General features: G+C 47.1%; 1 protein-coding gene across 1 annotated transcript in view; it reads left to right on the forward strand.

Moving 5' to 3' along the window:
- Nucleotides 1-4,554: 4,554 nt before the first annotated feature.
- The window catches only part of LOC134910910 (mucin-3B-like), a 380,580-nt gene continuing 372,682 nt past the window's right edge, over nucleotides 4,555-12,452 (forward strand). The window contains exon 1 of the mRNA XM_063919296.1: nucleotides 4,555-4,823. Within this exon, the coding sequence (XP_063775366.1) occupies nucleotides 4,817-4,823 (7 nt within the window). The 5' untranslated portion in view covers nucleotides 4,555-4,816. The remainder of the gene's footprint in view (nucleotides 4,824-12,452) is intronic.

A 12,452-nucleotide genomic window follows, 5' to 3' on the forward strand; every position in this document is an offset into this window, starting at 1 on the left:
AGCGAAGAATCCTTGCAGTTTCTGCCATTGCCCTCCTGCTTCTTGTGCCGCCCTGTCTGTTTACGTGGGCGACTGCCGTGATGTTGTCCCACTGGATCAATACCGGCTGACCTTGAAGCAGAGGTCTTGCTAAGCTTAGAGCATTGTAAATTGCCCTTAGCTCCAGTATATTTATGTGGAGAGAAGTCTCCAGACTATATCACACTCCCTGGAAATTTTTTCCCTGTGTGACTGCTCCCCAGCCTCTCAGGCTGGCATCCGTGGTCACCAGGACCCAGTCCTGAATGCCGAATCTGCGGCCCTTTCATAGATGAGCACTCTGCAGCCACCGCAGAAGAAACACCCTTGTCCTTGGAGACAGGGTTATCCGCTGATGCATCTGAAGATGCGATCCGGACCATTTTTCCAGCAGATCCCACTGAAAAGTTCTTGCGTGAAATCTGCCGAATGGAATCGCTTCGTAAGAAGCCACCATTTTTCCCAGGACCCTTGTGCAATGATGCACTGACACTTTTCCTGGTTTTAGGAGGTTCCTGACTAGCTCGGATAACTCCCTGGCTTTCTTCTCCGGGAGAAACACCCTTTTCTGGACTGTGTCCAGAATCATCCCTAGGAACAGCAGACGTGTCGTCGGAAACAGCTGCGATTTTGGAATATTTAGAATCCACCCGTGCTGTCGTAGAACTACTTGAGATAGTGCTACTCCGACCTCCAACTGTTCTCTGGACCTTGCCCTTATCAGGAGATCGTCCATTTTCTTTGAAGAAGAATCATCATTTCGGCCATTACCTTGGTAAAGACCCGGGGTGCCGTGGACAATCCAAACGGCAGCGTCTGAAACTGATAGTGACAGTTCTGTACCACGAACCTGAGGTACCCTTGGTGAGAAGGGCAAATTTGGACATGGAGGTAAGCATCCCTGATGTCCAGGGACACCATATAGTCCCCTTCTTCCTGGTTCGCTATCACTGCTCTGAGTGACTCCATCTTGATTTGAACCTTTGTATGTAAGTGTTCAAATATTTCAGATTTAGAATAGGTCTCACCGAGCCGTCTGGCTTCAGTACCACTATATAGTGTGGAATAATACCCCTTTCCTTGTTGTAGGAGGGGTACTTTGATTATCACCTGCTGGGAATACAGCTTGTGAATTGTTTCCAATACTGCCTCCCTGTCGGAGGGAGACGTTGGTAAAGCAGACTTCAGGAACCTGCGAGGGGGAGACGTCTCGAATTTCCAATCTGTACCCCTGGGATACTACTTGTAGGCTCCAGGGGTCCACTTGCGAGTGAGCCCACTGCGTGCTGAAACTCTTGAGACGACCCCCCACCGCACCTGAGTCCGCTTGTACGGCCCCAGCGTCATGCTGAGGACTTTGTAGAAGCGGTGGAGGGCTTCTGTTCCTGGGAATGGGCTGCCTGCTGCAGTCTTCTTCCCTTTCCTCTATCCCTGGGCAGATATGACTGGCCTTTTGCCCGCTTGCCCTTATGGGGACGAAAGGACTGAGGCTGAAAAGACGGTGTCTTTTTCTGCTGAGATGTGACTTGGGGTAAAAAAGGTGGATTTTCCAGCTGTTGCCGTGGCCACCAGGTCCGATGGACCGACCCCAAATAACTCCTCCCCTTTATACGGCAATACTTCCATGTGCCGTTTGGAATCTGCATCACCTGACCACTGTCGTGTCCATAAACATCTTCTGGCAGATATGGACATCGCACTTACTCTTGATGCCAGAGTGCAAATATCCCTCTGTGCATCTCGCATATATAGAAATGCATCCTTTAAATGCTCTATAGTCAATAAAATACTGTCCCTGTCAAGGGTATCAATATTTTCAGTCAGGGAATCCGACCAAGCCACCCCAGCGCTGCACATCCAGGCTGAGGCGATCGCTGGTCGCAGTATAACACCAGTATGTGTGTATATACTTTTTAGGATATTTTCCAGCCTCCTTTCAGCTGGCTCCTTGAGGGCGGCCGTATCTGGAGACGGTAACGCCACTTGTGATAAGCGTGTGAGCGCCTTATCCACCCTAAGGGGTGTTTCCCAACGCGTCATCACACACTTCATTTAATTTATCTGATTCAGGAAAAACTACAGGTAGTTTTTTCACACCCCACATAATACCCTTTTTTGTGGTACTTGTAGTATCAGAAATATGTAACACCTCCTTCATTGCCCTTAACATGTAACGTGTGGCCCTAAAGGAAAATACGTTTGTTTCTTCACCGTCGACACTGGAGTCAGTGTCCGTGTCTGTGTCGACCGACTGAGGTAAATGGGCGTTTTAAAGCCCCTGATGGTGTTTGAGACGCCTGGACAGGTACTAATTTGTTTGCCGGCCGTCTCATGTCGTCAACCGACCTTGCAGCGTGTTGACATTATCACGTAATTCCCTAAATAAGCCATCCATTCCGGTGTCGACTCCCTAGAGAGTGACATCACCATTACAGGCAATTGCTCCGCCTCCTCACCAACATCGTCCTCATACATGTCGACACACACGTACCGACACACAGCACACACACAGGGAATGCTCTGATAGAGGACAGGACCCCACTAGCCCTTTGGGGAGACAGAGGGAGCGTTTGCCAGCACACACCAAAACGCTATAATTATACAGGGACAACCTTTATATAAGTGTTTTCCCTTATAGCATCTTAATATATAATCATATCGCCAAATAAGTGCCCCCCCTCTCTGTTTTAACCCTGTTTCTGTAGTGCAGTGCAGGGGAGAGCCTGGGAGCCTTCCCACCAGCAGTTCTGTGAGGGAAAATGGCGCTGTGTGCGGAGGAGAATAGGCCCCGCCCCCTTTTCGGCGGGCTTCTTCTCCCGTTTTTCTGACAACCTGGCAGGGGTTAAATACATCCATATAGCCCCAGAGGCTATATGTGATGTATTTTTAGCCAGTATAGGTACTTTCATTGCTGCCCAGGGCGCCCCCCCCAGCGCCCTGCACCCTCAGTGACCGTTGGTGTGAAGTGTGCTGAGAGCAATGGCGCACAGCTGCAGTGCTGTGCGCTACCTCATGAAGACTGAGAAGTCTTCAGCCGCCGATTTCTGGACCTCTTCTCTCTTCAGCATCTGCAAGGGGGTCGGCGGCGCGGCTCCGGTGACCCATCCAGGCTGTACCTGTGATCGTCCCTCTGGAGCTAGTGTCCAGTAGCCTAAGAAGCCAATCCATCCTGCACGCAGGTGAGTTCACTTCTTCTCCCCTAAGTCCCTCGTTGCAGTGAGCCTGTTGCCAGCAGGTCTCACTGAAAATAAAAAACCTAACAAAACTTTTACTCTAAGCAGCTCTTTAGGAGAGCCACCTAGATTGCACCCTTCTCGGCCGGGCACAAAAACCTAACAGAGGCTTGGAGGAGGGTCATAGGGGGAGGAGCCAGTGCACACCACCTGATCCTAAAGCTTTTACTTTTGTGCCCTGTCTCCTGCGGAGCCGCTATTCCCCATGGTCCTGACGGAGTCCCCAGCATCCACTTAGGACGTCAGAGAAAAGCCCATTAGATAGAGGGTGGTGAAGAGAGGAAATCTATATACAGGCAATTTCCCCCAGAACTTAGTAGATTGTACAAAAGTGGCTTGTAAAACTGGAGAAATCGTGTAATACATACAGTAAAGCTGGAGAACATTGAATCAGATATAAAACAACATAGCTGGAGGGAAACAGGACTGGACATGCTGTATTGATAACAGTGTCTTCTCCGATCTTCCCCCCCATTCCCAAAAATTCTGAAGGGGACTTATCAATTTTTTGTATTTTTTTCACTTCTCTTTCTGGTGGTTATATGCAATGGTTTGGGCATGTAAAAGTGTGTTTTAGAGGAGGGAGATAGGAAGTAGGTAAAAGTGGAAATTAGATCAAGGGCTATCTATTCTCCCTCCAGGGGGGTCGTGCTATCTATTCTCCCTCCAGGGGGGTCGTGGACCCCCAAGAGGGAGAAAAGCTGTTGGTATGCCGGCGGTAGGGATTTCGTCGCCGGTATGGTGGTCATTGGGAGCCCGGCTGTCAGCAACCTGAAGACCACCCCATATAAGGTTCTACTTCTTTGTCCCCTCTTCAACACATATTCCAATGGCAATCTGTCCTTTTTATACCCTTTATTTATAATAAAATCGAACAGTCTTTATATAGACACTCTGCTCTCTCTTCACTGCCACAGATACTTGTGCAGACTTACCCAGGGCCTCTTCGCAACAAGTTCTTTCTATTTCTTTCCGATCAGCAGCCCTTCTCCTTGCTGTCCACGTGTGGGATAATGGCATCTCCCGCCTCACAGCTGCCGTGGGGAATTCGTTTGCAGGCTCTCCATTGTTTTTTTCATGGTGTGTGCCCTCTCCCTCTTGTTGTGCCACTTCTAATATATTGGCTGCTATGTGTGGTATAGCGGGAGAATCTTCAGCTGCTCACGCTCTTCCCAAAATGCTGGGTGCTGCATCTATGTTGTGTGGGTCTGACTAACTTGTCAGATTCCCGCTGCTCTTATTGCTCCGATGGACCCCTGCCAGCCCGCTGCACGTGTCTCTCCCACAGACGCCGTCGAGCCTGCCAGCAGCGTCCCACAGGTACTCCTGTTTCCGCTCTCCCCACTGTGATCTTACTGGCTCTGCCTCGAGCCCAACTCCGGTGCTGCTCCTGCGGCTCCCTCCACGGCCAGTTCACTTGCCCTTCTCTCGCCTCCGTGCTCTAGTCACCAGGCCCGGCCACACGGAGCTGTAATCATGCTCTCCTGCTGCTCAAGCAGCGTTTGTTGGAGCCCTGCTAAAACACGGCCACCGGAAGCTGAAGTTTTGATTTTTAATGAGACTTCATGATAGGTACAAGAGGTGAATTTAGACATCATGGGGACCTAAGCAAGACACTGATTTGGGGACCGCTTTCCACAAGCAATTACCTGCAGTCAGTCAGTGTATGCCAAATTCCCCCCACACCCTACCAGTCAGTGTATGCTAAATCCCTCCCAGTCAGTAAATGTATGCCAAATCCCCCCCAGTCAGTCAGTGTATGCTAAATCCCCCCCAGTCAGTCGATGTATGCCAAATTCCCCCCAGTCAGTCAGTGTATGCTAAATCCCCCCCAGTCAGTCAATGTATGCCAAATTCCCCCCAGTCAGTCAGTGTATGCCAAATACACATATCCAGTGAGCATCGGACTACAGTGATCAAATTCAGGACATACTTGCCTACTTTTGAAAACTAGTTTCAGGGAGATTATAGTCATAAGTTGTATGTACCATGCAAAACATGGCCCGCTGTCAAGGGAGTGTGCCATTTTTCACCCAAAGGGTGTGTCTGACTTTCCCATTGTTGTATATTTTGCCACTCAGGGGTGTGTTCTGTAGTGCACTCCATCAGGACTTGCACCAGCCCTATTCTATGTGCATTACATCTTCCTTTTGCAGCCAGTTTTCACAAAAAGATTGGTGGAGCTTTTTGTGATATTTATAAGAAAGTGGTGGATACCATCGACACACATAGATATTTTATTTATATGATAGAGACATCTTGTCAGGAAGATGTATATTTAAGAACATTTCAGGGGATGCAGTTAAATTACCGGCTGTTGGGATCCCAGCGGTCAGGAGACCAATGCCGGAATCCCGACAGCCGGTGAAATCCTGATCAAAGCCCCAAATTCCAAATTGGGTTGGTGGTCCACACCACCACCCGAGGGGGGAATATAATAGTGCTGTGAGCAAAGCTCGCCACTGGGCCTGAGGCGTAGCGAGCACACAAGGGGACTTGCTATGTTCGCCTCCGGGATTCTGGCTGTTGGGATTCCGACGGCAGTTTCCTGGCCACCGGATCCTTACCGCCGGTTTTACATACTGGACCCAATTTCGGACATGGCTTGCTGTGTGACATTTTATATAAAAAAAATATAAAATCTACATATTCTTAAGTCCTGGCAGTGCTTGAATTAATAGTGCCAACTGGGGAGCATTAGATGGTAACATACTGTAACTTTAAGCAAGTTATACATTATCCAGAGAACCCAGGTGTGATCTACAGATGGCTCTGTGCAGTATTATGTTTCATCAGACCGCAACCTTCTTGCGATCAACGAGATGAGCAGCCACTATAGGATGCACTACATCCAGTCAGGTGTGGTAAAAAAGATCCACATGCATTAAGTCTACAGTCATTAGGTCGACCCCATATAGTTGACTGGCACTAGGTCAACATGGACAAAAGGTCAACATGTACAAGGTGTTGAAATATGAAAGGCCAAAATTGGAAAAGGTCAATGGGTACAAAAGGTCAACAGGGTCAAAAGGTCGACTTAACAATGGTCTACGTAAAAATGGTCAACACATTTTTGGGTTTAGTGTGGATAGTTTTGGCATCTGGGACAACCAATTGTTGAAACACTTCAATGTTGCCTCGCTTCACTCACCACGCTGTGAGTACTGTGTTTGCTCCACTTGCCATAAGGTTACTAAAGGTTATTATTTGTGACATGTATAGTTCAGGAAGAAAAAAAGTAAAAAAAAAACATGAAAAATAACAAAAAATGTTTTGACCAAATGTGTGCCGACCATTGTCATGTTGAACATATGAACCTGTCAACCTTTTCCAGTGTCGACCTTTTATATGTTCACCTTTGTCCATGTCAACATTTTGCCTGTTGGCCTAATGAATGTAAACCAGGGGTGGGGAACCTTTTTTCTACCAAGGGCCATTTGGATATTTATAAAATCCTTCGGGGGCCATACAAATATTATCAACTTGACAATGAGCCTGCCCCCAGTAGTTATGCCCCCAGTCAGTAGTTATGCCCCCAATCAGTAGTTATGCACCCAGTAGATATACCCCTAGTCAGTTGTTTTGCACCAGTAGATATGCCCCCAGTAAGTATGCCCCCAGTCACTTGTTATGCCCCATTAGATATACCCCAGTCACTTGTTATGCCCCATTAGATATGCCACCAGTCAGTTGTTATGCCCCATTAGATATGCCCCCTAGTAGCGACGCTTACACACACACATTAAAAGAAAAAAAAAACAATACGCACCAGCCCTGCTCCTGCTTCCGGACTGTTGCCCTCCGCCTGGCCGCTCGCTCATCAGAACTATGGGAGAGACGTCATGACATCTCTCCCATAACACCGCACAGCAGCACACGCACACTGCCAGAGCCGGAAGCTGGAGATCAGGAGTGAGCTCCTACCTCCGGCTGCTGCTGAGGGTAAGAAGCCGGGCGCCTGCTAGTAACAAAATCTCAGCGGGCGCCTGGCTAGGTGAGCCTGGCTGGGCCAGATCAAGTGGCTCTGCGGGCCTTATACGGCCCTCGGGCCTGAGGTTCCTCACCCCTGATGTAAACCAATAGTAACGGGTTAAGTCTTACATTCTAGTACAAATAAGCAAGAAGATGCTATGACATACTGGGTTTTGTTTATCTGAAAATTACTGTTTGCTAGAGATGAGCGATTCAGATTCTGTGGAATCTGAGCCACTCCAAACACCAGGGATCCACCAGACTCAGATCCCATTTTGATGCCGAACATCATCCTCCTGGACTCTCGCTGGAGTTAGATCCTATGTAAGGTGCCACAGTCAGGACTTGGCACCATTTCACAGTAATGCACGCTGCTGTACGCTGTGCTATACTCTGCTGTATTGGTTGTGTGCTGTGTCCAGACTCACAAGTGGCTCTGCTTAAAGTGACTGTATATAGGGGGCACGTTGCTCTATTGTGGTGTGTCCAGACTCCCTAGTGACTGTGCTCTTTCAGTAATTGTGTATAGGGGCACACTGCTGTATTGTGCTGTGTCCAGACTCACATCTGGCTGTGCTCTTTAAATTACTGTGTATAGGCGGCACGCTGGTGAAAGCTGCACTATACTCTGCTGTAGTGGCTGTACTGAGCCTCCGAACTCATGTGTGGCTGTGCTGTATAAAGTGACTGTGAATACGGCATACTGCAGAACAGAACCATAACTAGACTTTTTGGTGCCCTGTGCCAGAAGGATAATTTGCTAGTAAAATTGATCCCAGAGAAAGCACATGCTATGATGCCCCCTCCCACACATATATTACACACACAATTATGGAACACTGCAAGAAAATGGATTTGGACACACATACTCTTTATACCACATTATTTTATATCACATCCCGCAAGCTTGCTGGCATTCGGCCACAATACCCCTAATTAAATAACACATTTTAATATACTACCACACCCAGGACTCAAACCCACAAACTGCTGCATCCCAGCCAGACACCCCACCCACCGAGCCACTTGAACCCACATAAAAACTATAAGATGTCTAACTATATGAAGCTACCTGTACCCTGTAAAAAATTAACCAGCACCATAATCGAGTATATCCATGCAGTGTGCAGCCACACATCCAATCCCTTGCAGCCACACACTACATAGGGGGTAATTCCAAGTTGATCGCAGCAGGATTTTTGATAGCAACTGGGCAAAACCATGTGCACTGCAGGGGAGGCAGATATAACATGTGCAGAGAGAGTTAGATTTGGGTGTGGTGTGTTCAATCTGCAATCTAATTTGCAGTGTAAAAATAAAGCAGCCAGTATTTACCCTGCACAGAAACAATATAACCCACCAAAATCTAACTCTCTCTGCACATGTTATATCTGCCTCCCCTGCAGTGCACATGGTTTTGCCAAGTTGCTATCAAAAATCCTGCTGCGTTCAACTTGGAATTACCCCCATAGATCAGCCCAGCCGCAACGCTGATCACCCCCTTACAATGTGAGCTTCAAACAGTTAGAACTATCCAGCTTAGAATTCTCTAGCTTTCTATGCAAGGGCAGATAGCTCAATGAATAGAGTGTCTGACTGCAATGTCATAGGCAATGGGTTCGAATCCCAGGCACATCAGCATCCCAAAATGTAATAAAGGACAGTGCAACAGAACAACAGAGCTATCAAGTCATGTCCATAAATGCTGTATAGGTATTAGTGACAGAAGAGGTGGGGGTGGGAGACAGGGGCGGTCAGGAGATGCTGGGCTTCAAAAAGGGGGAAAGCTGCAAGTGAAAGTAATTAGATAATTCATAACTGACAAGTGCTGCCAACAGTGCCCCCTACCCTACAGTGCTATGTGTGGAGCACTCTCCGCACACACCTAGTTACGGCCCTTCTGCAGTATGCTGCATTGCATTCTGCTGTAAATTGTACAGAATGGTGTGCTTTACCCTAGTGCACTTTGTTCACGTGCATCTATAAGCACTGTGATACCACGCAGTTTGAACCAAGCCGCAAGTTTTAAAAATAAAAACAAATATATGTCTATTGTTTGTATTGGTTGGTGCGCTTTACTCTACTGTGCTGCCCTGTAATCCACGCAGTTTGAACCAAGCTGCAAGTTTAAAAATAGAAAGAAAATATATATATATATATATATATATATATATATATATATTTATTTATTTGTACTCGTTGGTGCACTTTGTTCATGTGCATTCATGTGGATCTATAAGTCCTGTGATCCATGCAGTTTGAACCAAGCAGCAAGTTTTATAAATAGTAAAATAAAAAATATATATCTATGTCTGTACTGGTTGGTGTGCTTTACTCAAGTGCGCTTTGTTCACGTGCATCTATTATCCCTGTGATACATGCAGTTTGAACCAAGTTGCAAGTTTAGAATAATAGCTATTGTTTGTATAGGTTGGTGCGCTTTGAATCTATCAGCCCTGTGATCGCAGTTTGAACCAAGCTGCAAATGTAAAAAATAAATTAAAATAAATTAAAAAAACAAACAAACTATGGGCCGGATGTATTGGAATTCGAGACGGCTGGAGCTCCAAGTCTCCGGCCAAACTCGTGTGCTTTTTTAAAGCAGCAAACGTTTACGAGGCAAAACCAACCTGGTTTTGCCTAGTATATGTTTGCTGCTGTAAATAAAATGTACGAGTTCTGCCAGAGCCTCAGAGTTCCATCTGTCTTGCATTCCATTACATCTGGATTCTATATATATATATATATATATATATATATATATAAATTATTTGCACTGGTTGGTATGCTTTACTCTAGTGCACTTTGGGGGTAATTCTAAGTTGATCGCAGCAGGAAATTTTTTAGCAGTTGGGCAAAACCATGTGCACTGCAGGTGGTGCAGATATAACATTTGCCGAGAGAGTTAGATTTGGGTGGGTTATTTTGTTTCTGTGCAGGGTAAATACTGGCTGCTTTATTTTTACACTGCAATTTAGATTGTAGATTGAACTCACCACACCCAAATCTAACTCTCTCTGCACATGTTATATCTGCCTCCCCTGCAGTGCACATGGTTTTGCCCAACTGCTAACAAAGTTCCTGCTGCGATCAACTCAGAATTACCCCCCTTGTTCACATGCATCTATAAGCCCTGTGATGCACACAGTTTGAACCAAGGTGCAGAAAAATTAAAAAAATACATATATTCTATTGTTTATACTGCTCCATGCACTTTACCCCAGTATGCTATGTTTCATAGATGTGCTATACACTGCTGTGAGCTTTGAGGTGGTCAAAATTGACAGAAAATTAATGTTATTGAGGTTGATAATACTCTAGGAATAAAAGCAAGACCAAATTATGTGAGTTTAGCTTGTTTTTGAAAATTAAAAGAAAAAAAAATCACGGCTTCTCACCTGTCTCATATTGTCACCTCTTATGCCCCTCCGGGATCTACAGCCTGGTTGGACATTGAGGCAGCCCTCGTTGGTCTCTCCGACATGACCCCTTTATGGTGTCTTCCTCCTTCTTCCCGACCCCCAACCTCCAAGCTCCTCCCCACCGTCACATTTAACCCTAAAATTTGGGACTCCCTCTCTCTGAAGATGGGCCTCTCCACTACCCCCTCGCCCTTGACCCCTATCTGGCAAAACCCAATGTTCCCCCCTGGACTCTCGACTACGAGATTTCGCCTCTGAATGACGTTGGGCTTTAAATTCCCGATTAATTTTGCCGGTCGGGGCCAATGGCTGTCCCTACCTGTTCTTCAACAGAAGGCCCCTTCACACTCGCTTAACCCTTTCCAATTTTTACAAGTCCGCCATTTCCTAGGTTCTCTACCCCCTTCCTCCCTACTCCGGGCCCTCACCCCTTTTGAAAGCCTATGCATTAATTCCCACCTCTCCAAAGGCCTGATCTCCCAACTTTATTCTCTCTTACTAGACTCCTCTCTCTCAACCTCCCGACCCCACGAACTCGCTTGGGAACGTGACCTTGGCCCGCCCCCCCAGAGAGTGAGGATTGGGAGGACATGAGACTCGGGATAGCTAAATCCTCTATTGCTACTGCTTTTAAGGAGACGGCCTACAAAATCTACTATCGCTGGTACTACACCCCTGACAGGCTCAACAAACTCTTTCCGTCTTCCTCCCCTAACTGCTGGAGGAATTGTGGAGCTAAGGGTACGATGCTACACATATGGTGGACCTGTCCGTCCATTACCCCCTTCTGGAACCTGGTCCACTCCCTCCTTAACTCGCTCCTGGAGTCCCCCGTGCAGAAGGATCCATGGATCTTTTTGCTGTGCTACCCTCCCTCGACGCTTACCAAATTCTCCCAAAAACTGGTTGTGCACATTCTAGCGGCGGCAAAATCGTTGATAGCCCTCAATTGGAAGAACCCCTCTGCGCCCTCCCTCATGTCCCTCAAAACTAAAATATGGCATATCGCATCCATGGAGAAGATTACATACTACCTCCATGACCGGGGCCATATCTTTGAACAGGTTTGGGCCCCCTGGCTCACCGCTGAACGTAAACCCCCGCCTCCCTCCTCTCCCTCCTAGACCCTACCGAGGTCCCATGGGTACCGCCTGTAGCTCTGACTTTGCTGTCTTTCTTCTTGTCTTCTCTTCTCTCGCTTCCCTGTTTCTTCTTCTTTTCTTCGCTGTCACCTCTTCTCGTCTCTCCTGGACCTGTCTTTCCCTCTCTCTCTCTCTCTTGCTTATATCACCCCAGGACAGACACTGTGAGAAGGATACACTGTGGTTCCCTTCCCTATGTCCCCCTCCTCTCCCCTTTCCCATCCCCCCTAACCTCATAATTATTTGCCATTGTTCATTTTTCTGTTTGTTATAGTTGTCTATTTTAAAACTGTGGTTTCTGGTGGACACTAGGTCCTTCGACCATCTATCCTACATGCTTCTGTAATGCCTGCCTACCCTGTTTACCCACACACAAAAAAAGAATTTAAAAAAAAAATCACGACGGTTTGGCAAATCAAAAGCCAGATGACGAATTAAAGCTAAATCCAAATCCAGCAAAAATGGTCCGGCACACATCTCAGTGTCTTTGCTGCTTAAAGTTTAACAGGAAGAGAGGACAGAGAGGGAGGGATAGAGAAAGAGAGGAAGGGAGAGAGGGGAGGTGGGAATAGGAAGAGAGAGGGGAGGGAGAGGGGTAGAGGGAGAGAGAGAGGAGGGGGAGAGAGAGATGAGGAGGGGGAGAGAGAGATAGAAGGATAGAAGGG

This window comes from Pseudophryne corroboree, chromosome 4 (assembly GCF_028390025.1).
Source record: "Pseudophryne corroboree isolate aPseCor3 chromosome 4, aPseCor3.hap2, whole genome shotgun sequence".
NCBI classification, from domain to species: Eukaryota; Metazoa; Chordata; class Amphibia; order Anura; family Myobatrachidae; genus Pseudophryne; species Pseudophryne corroboree.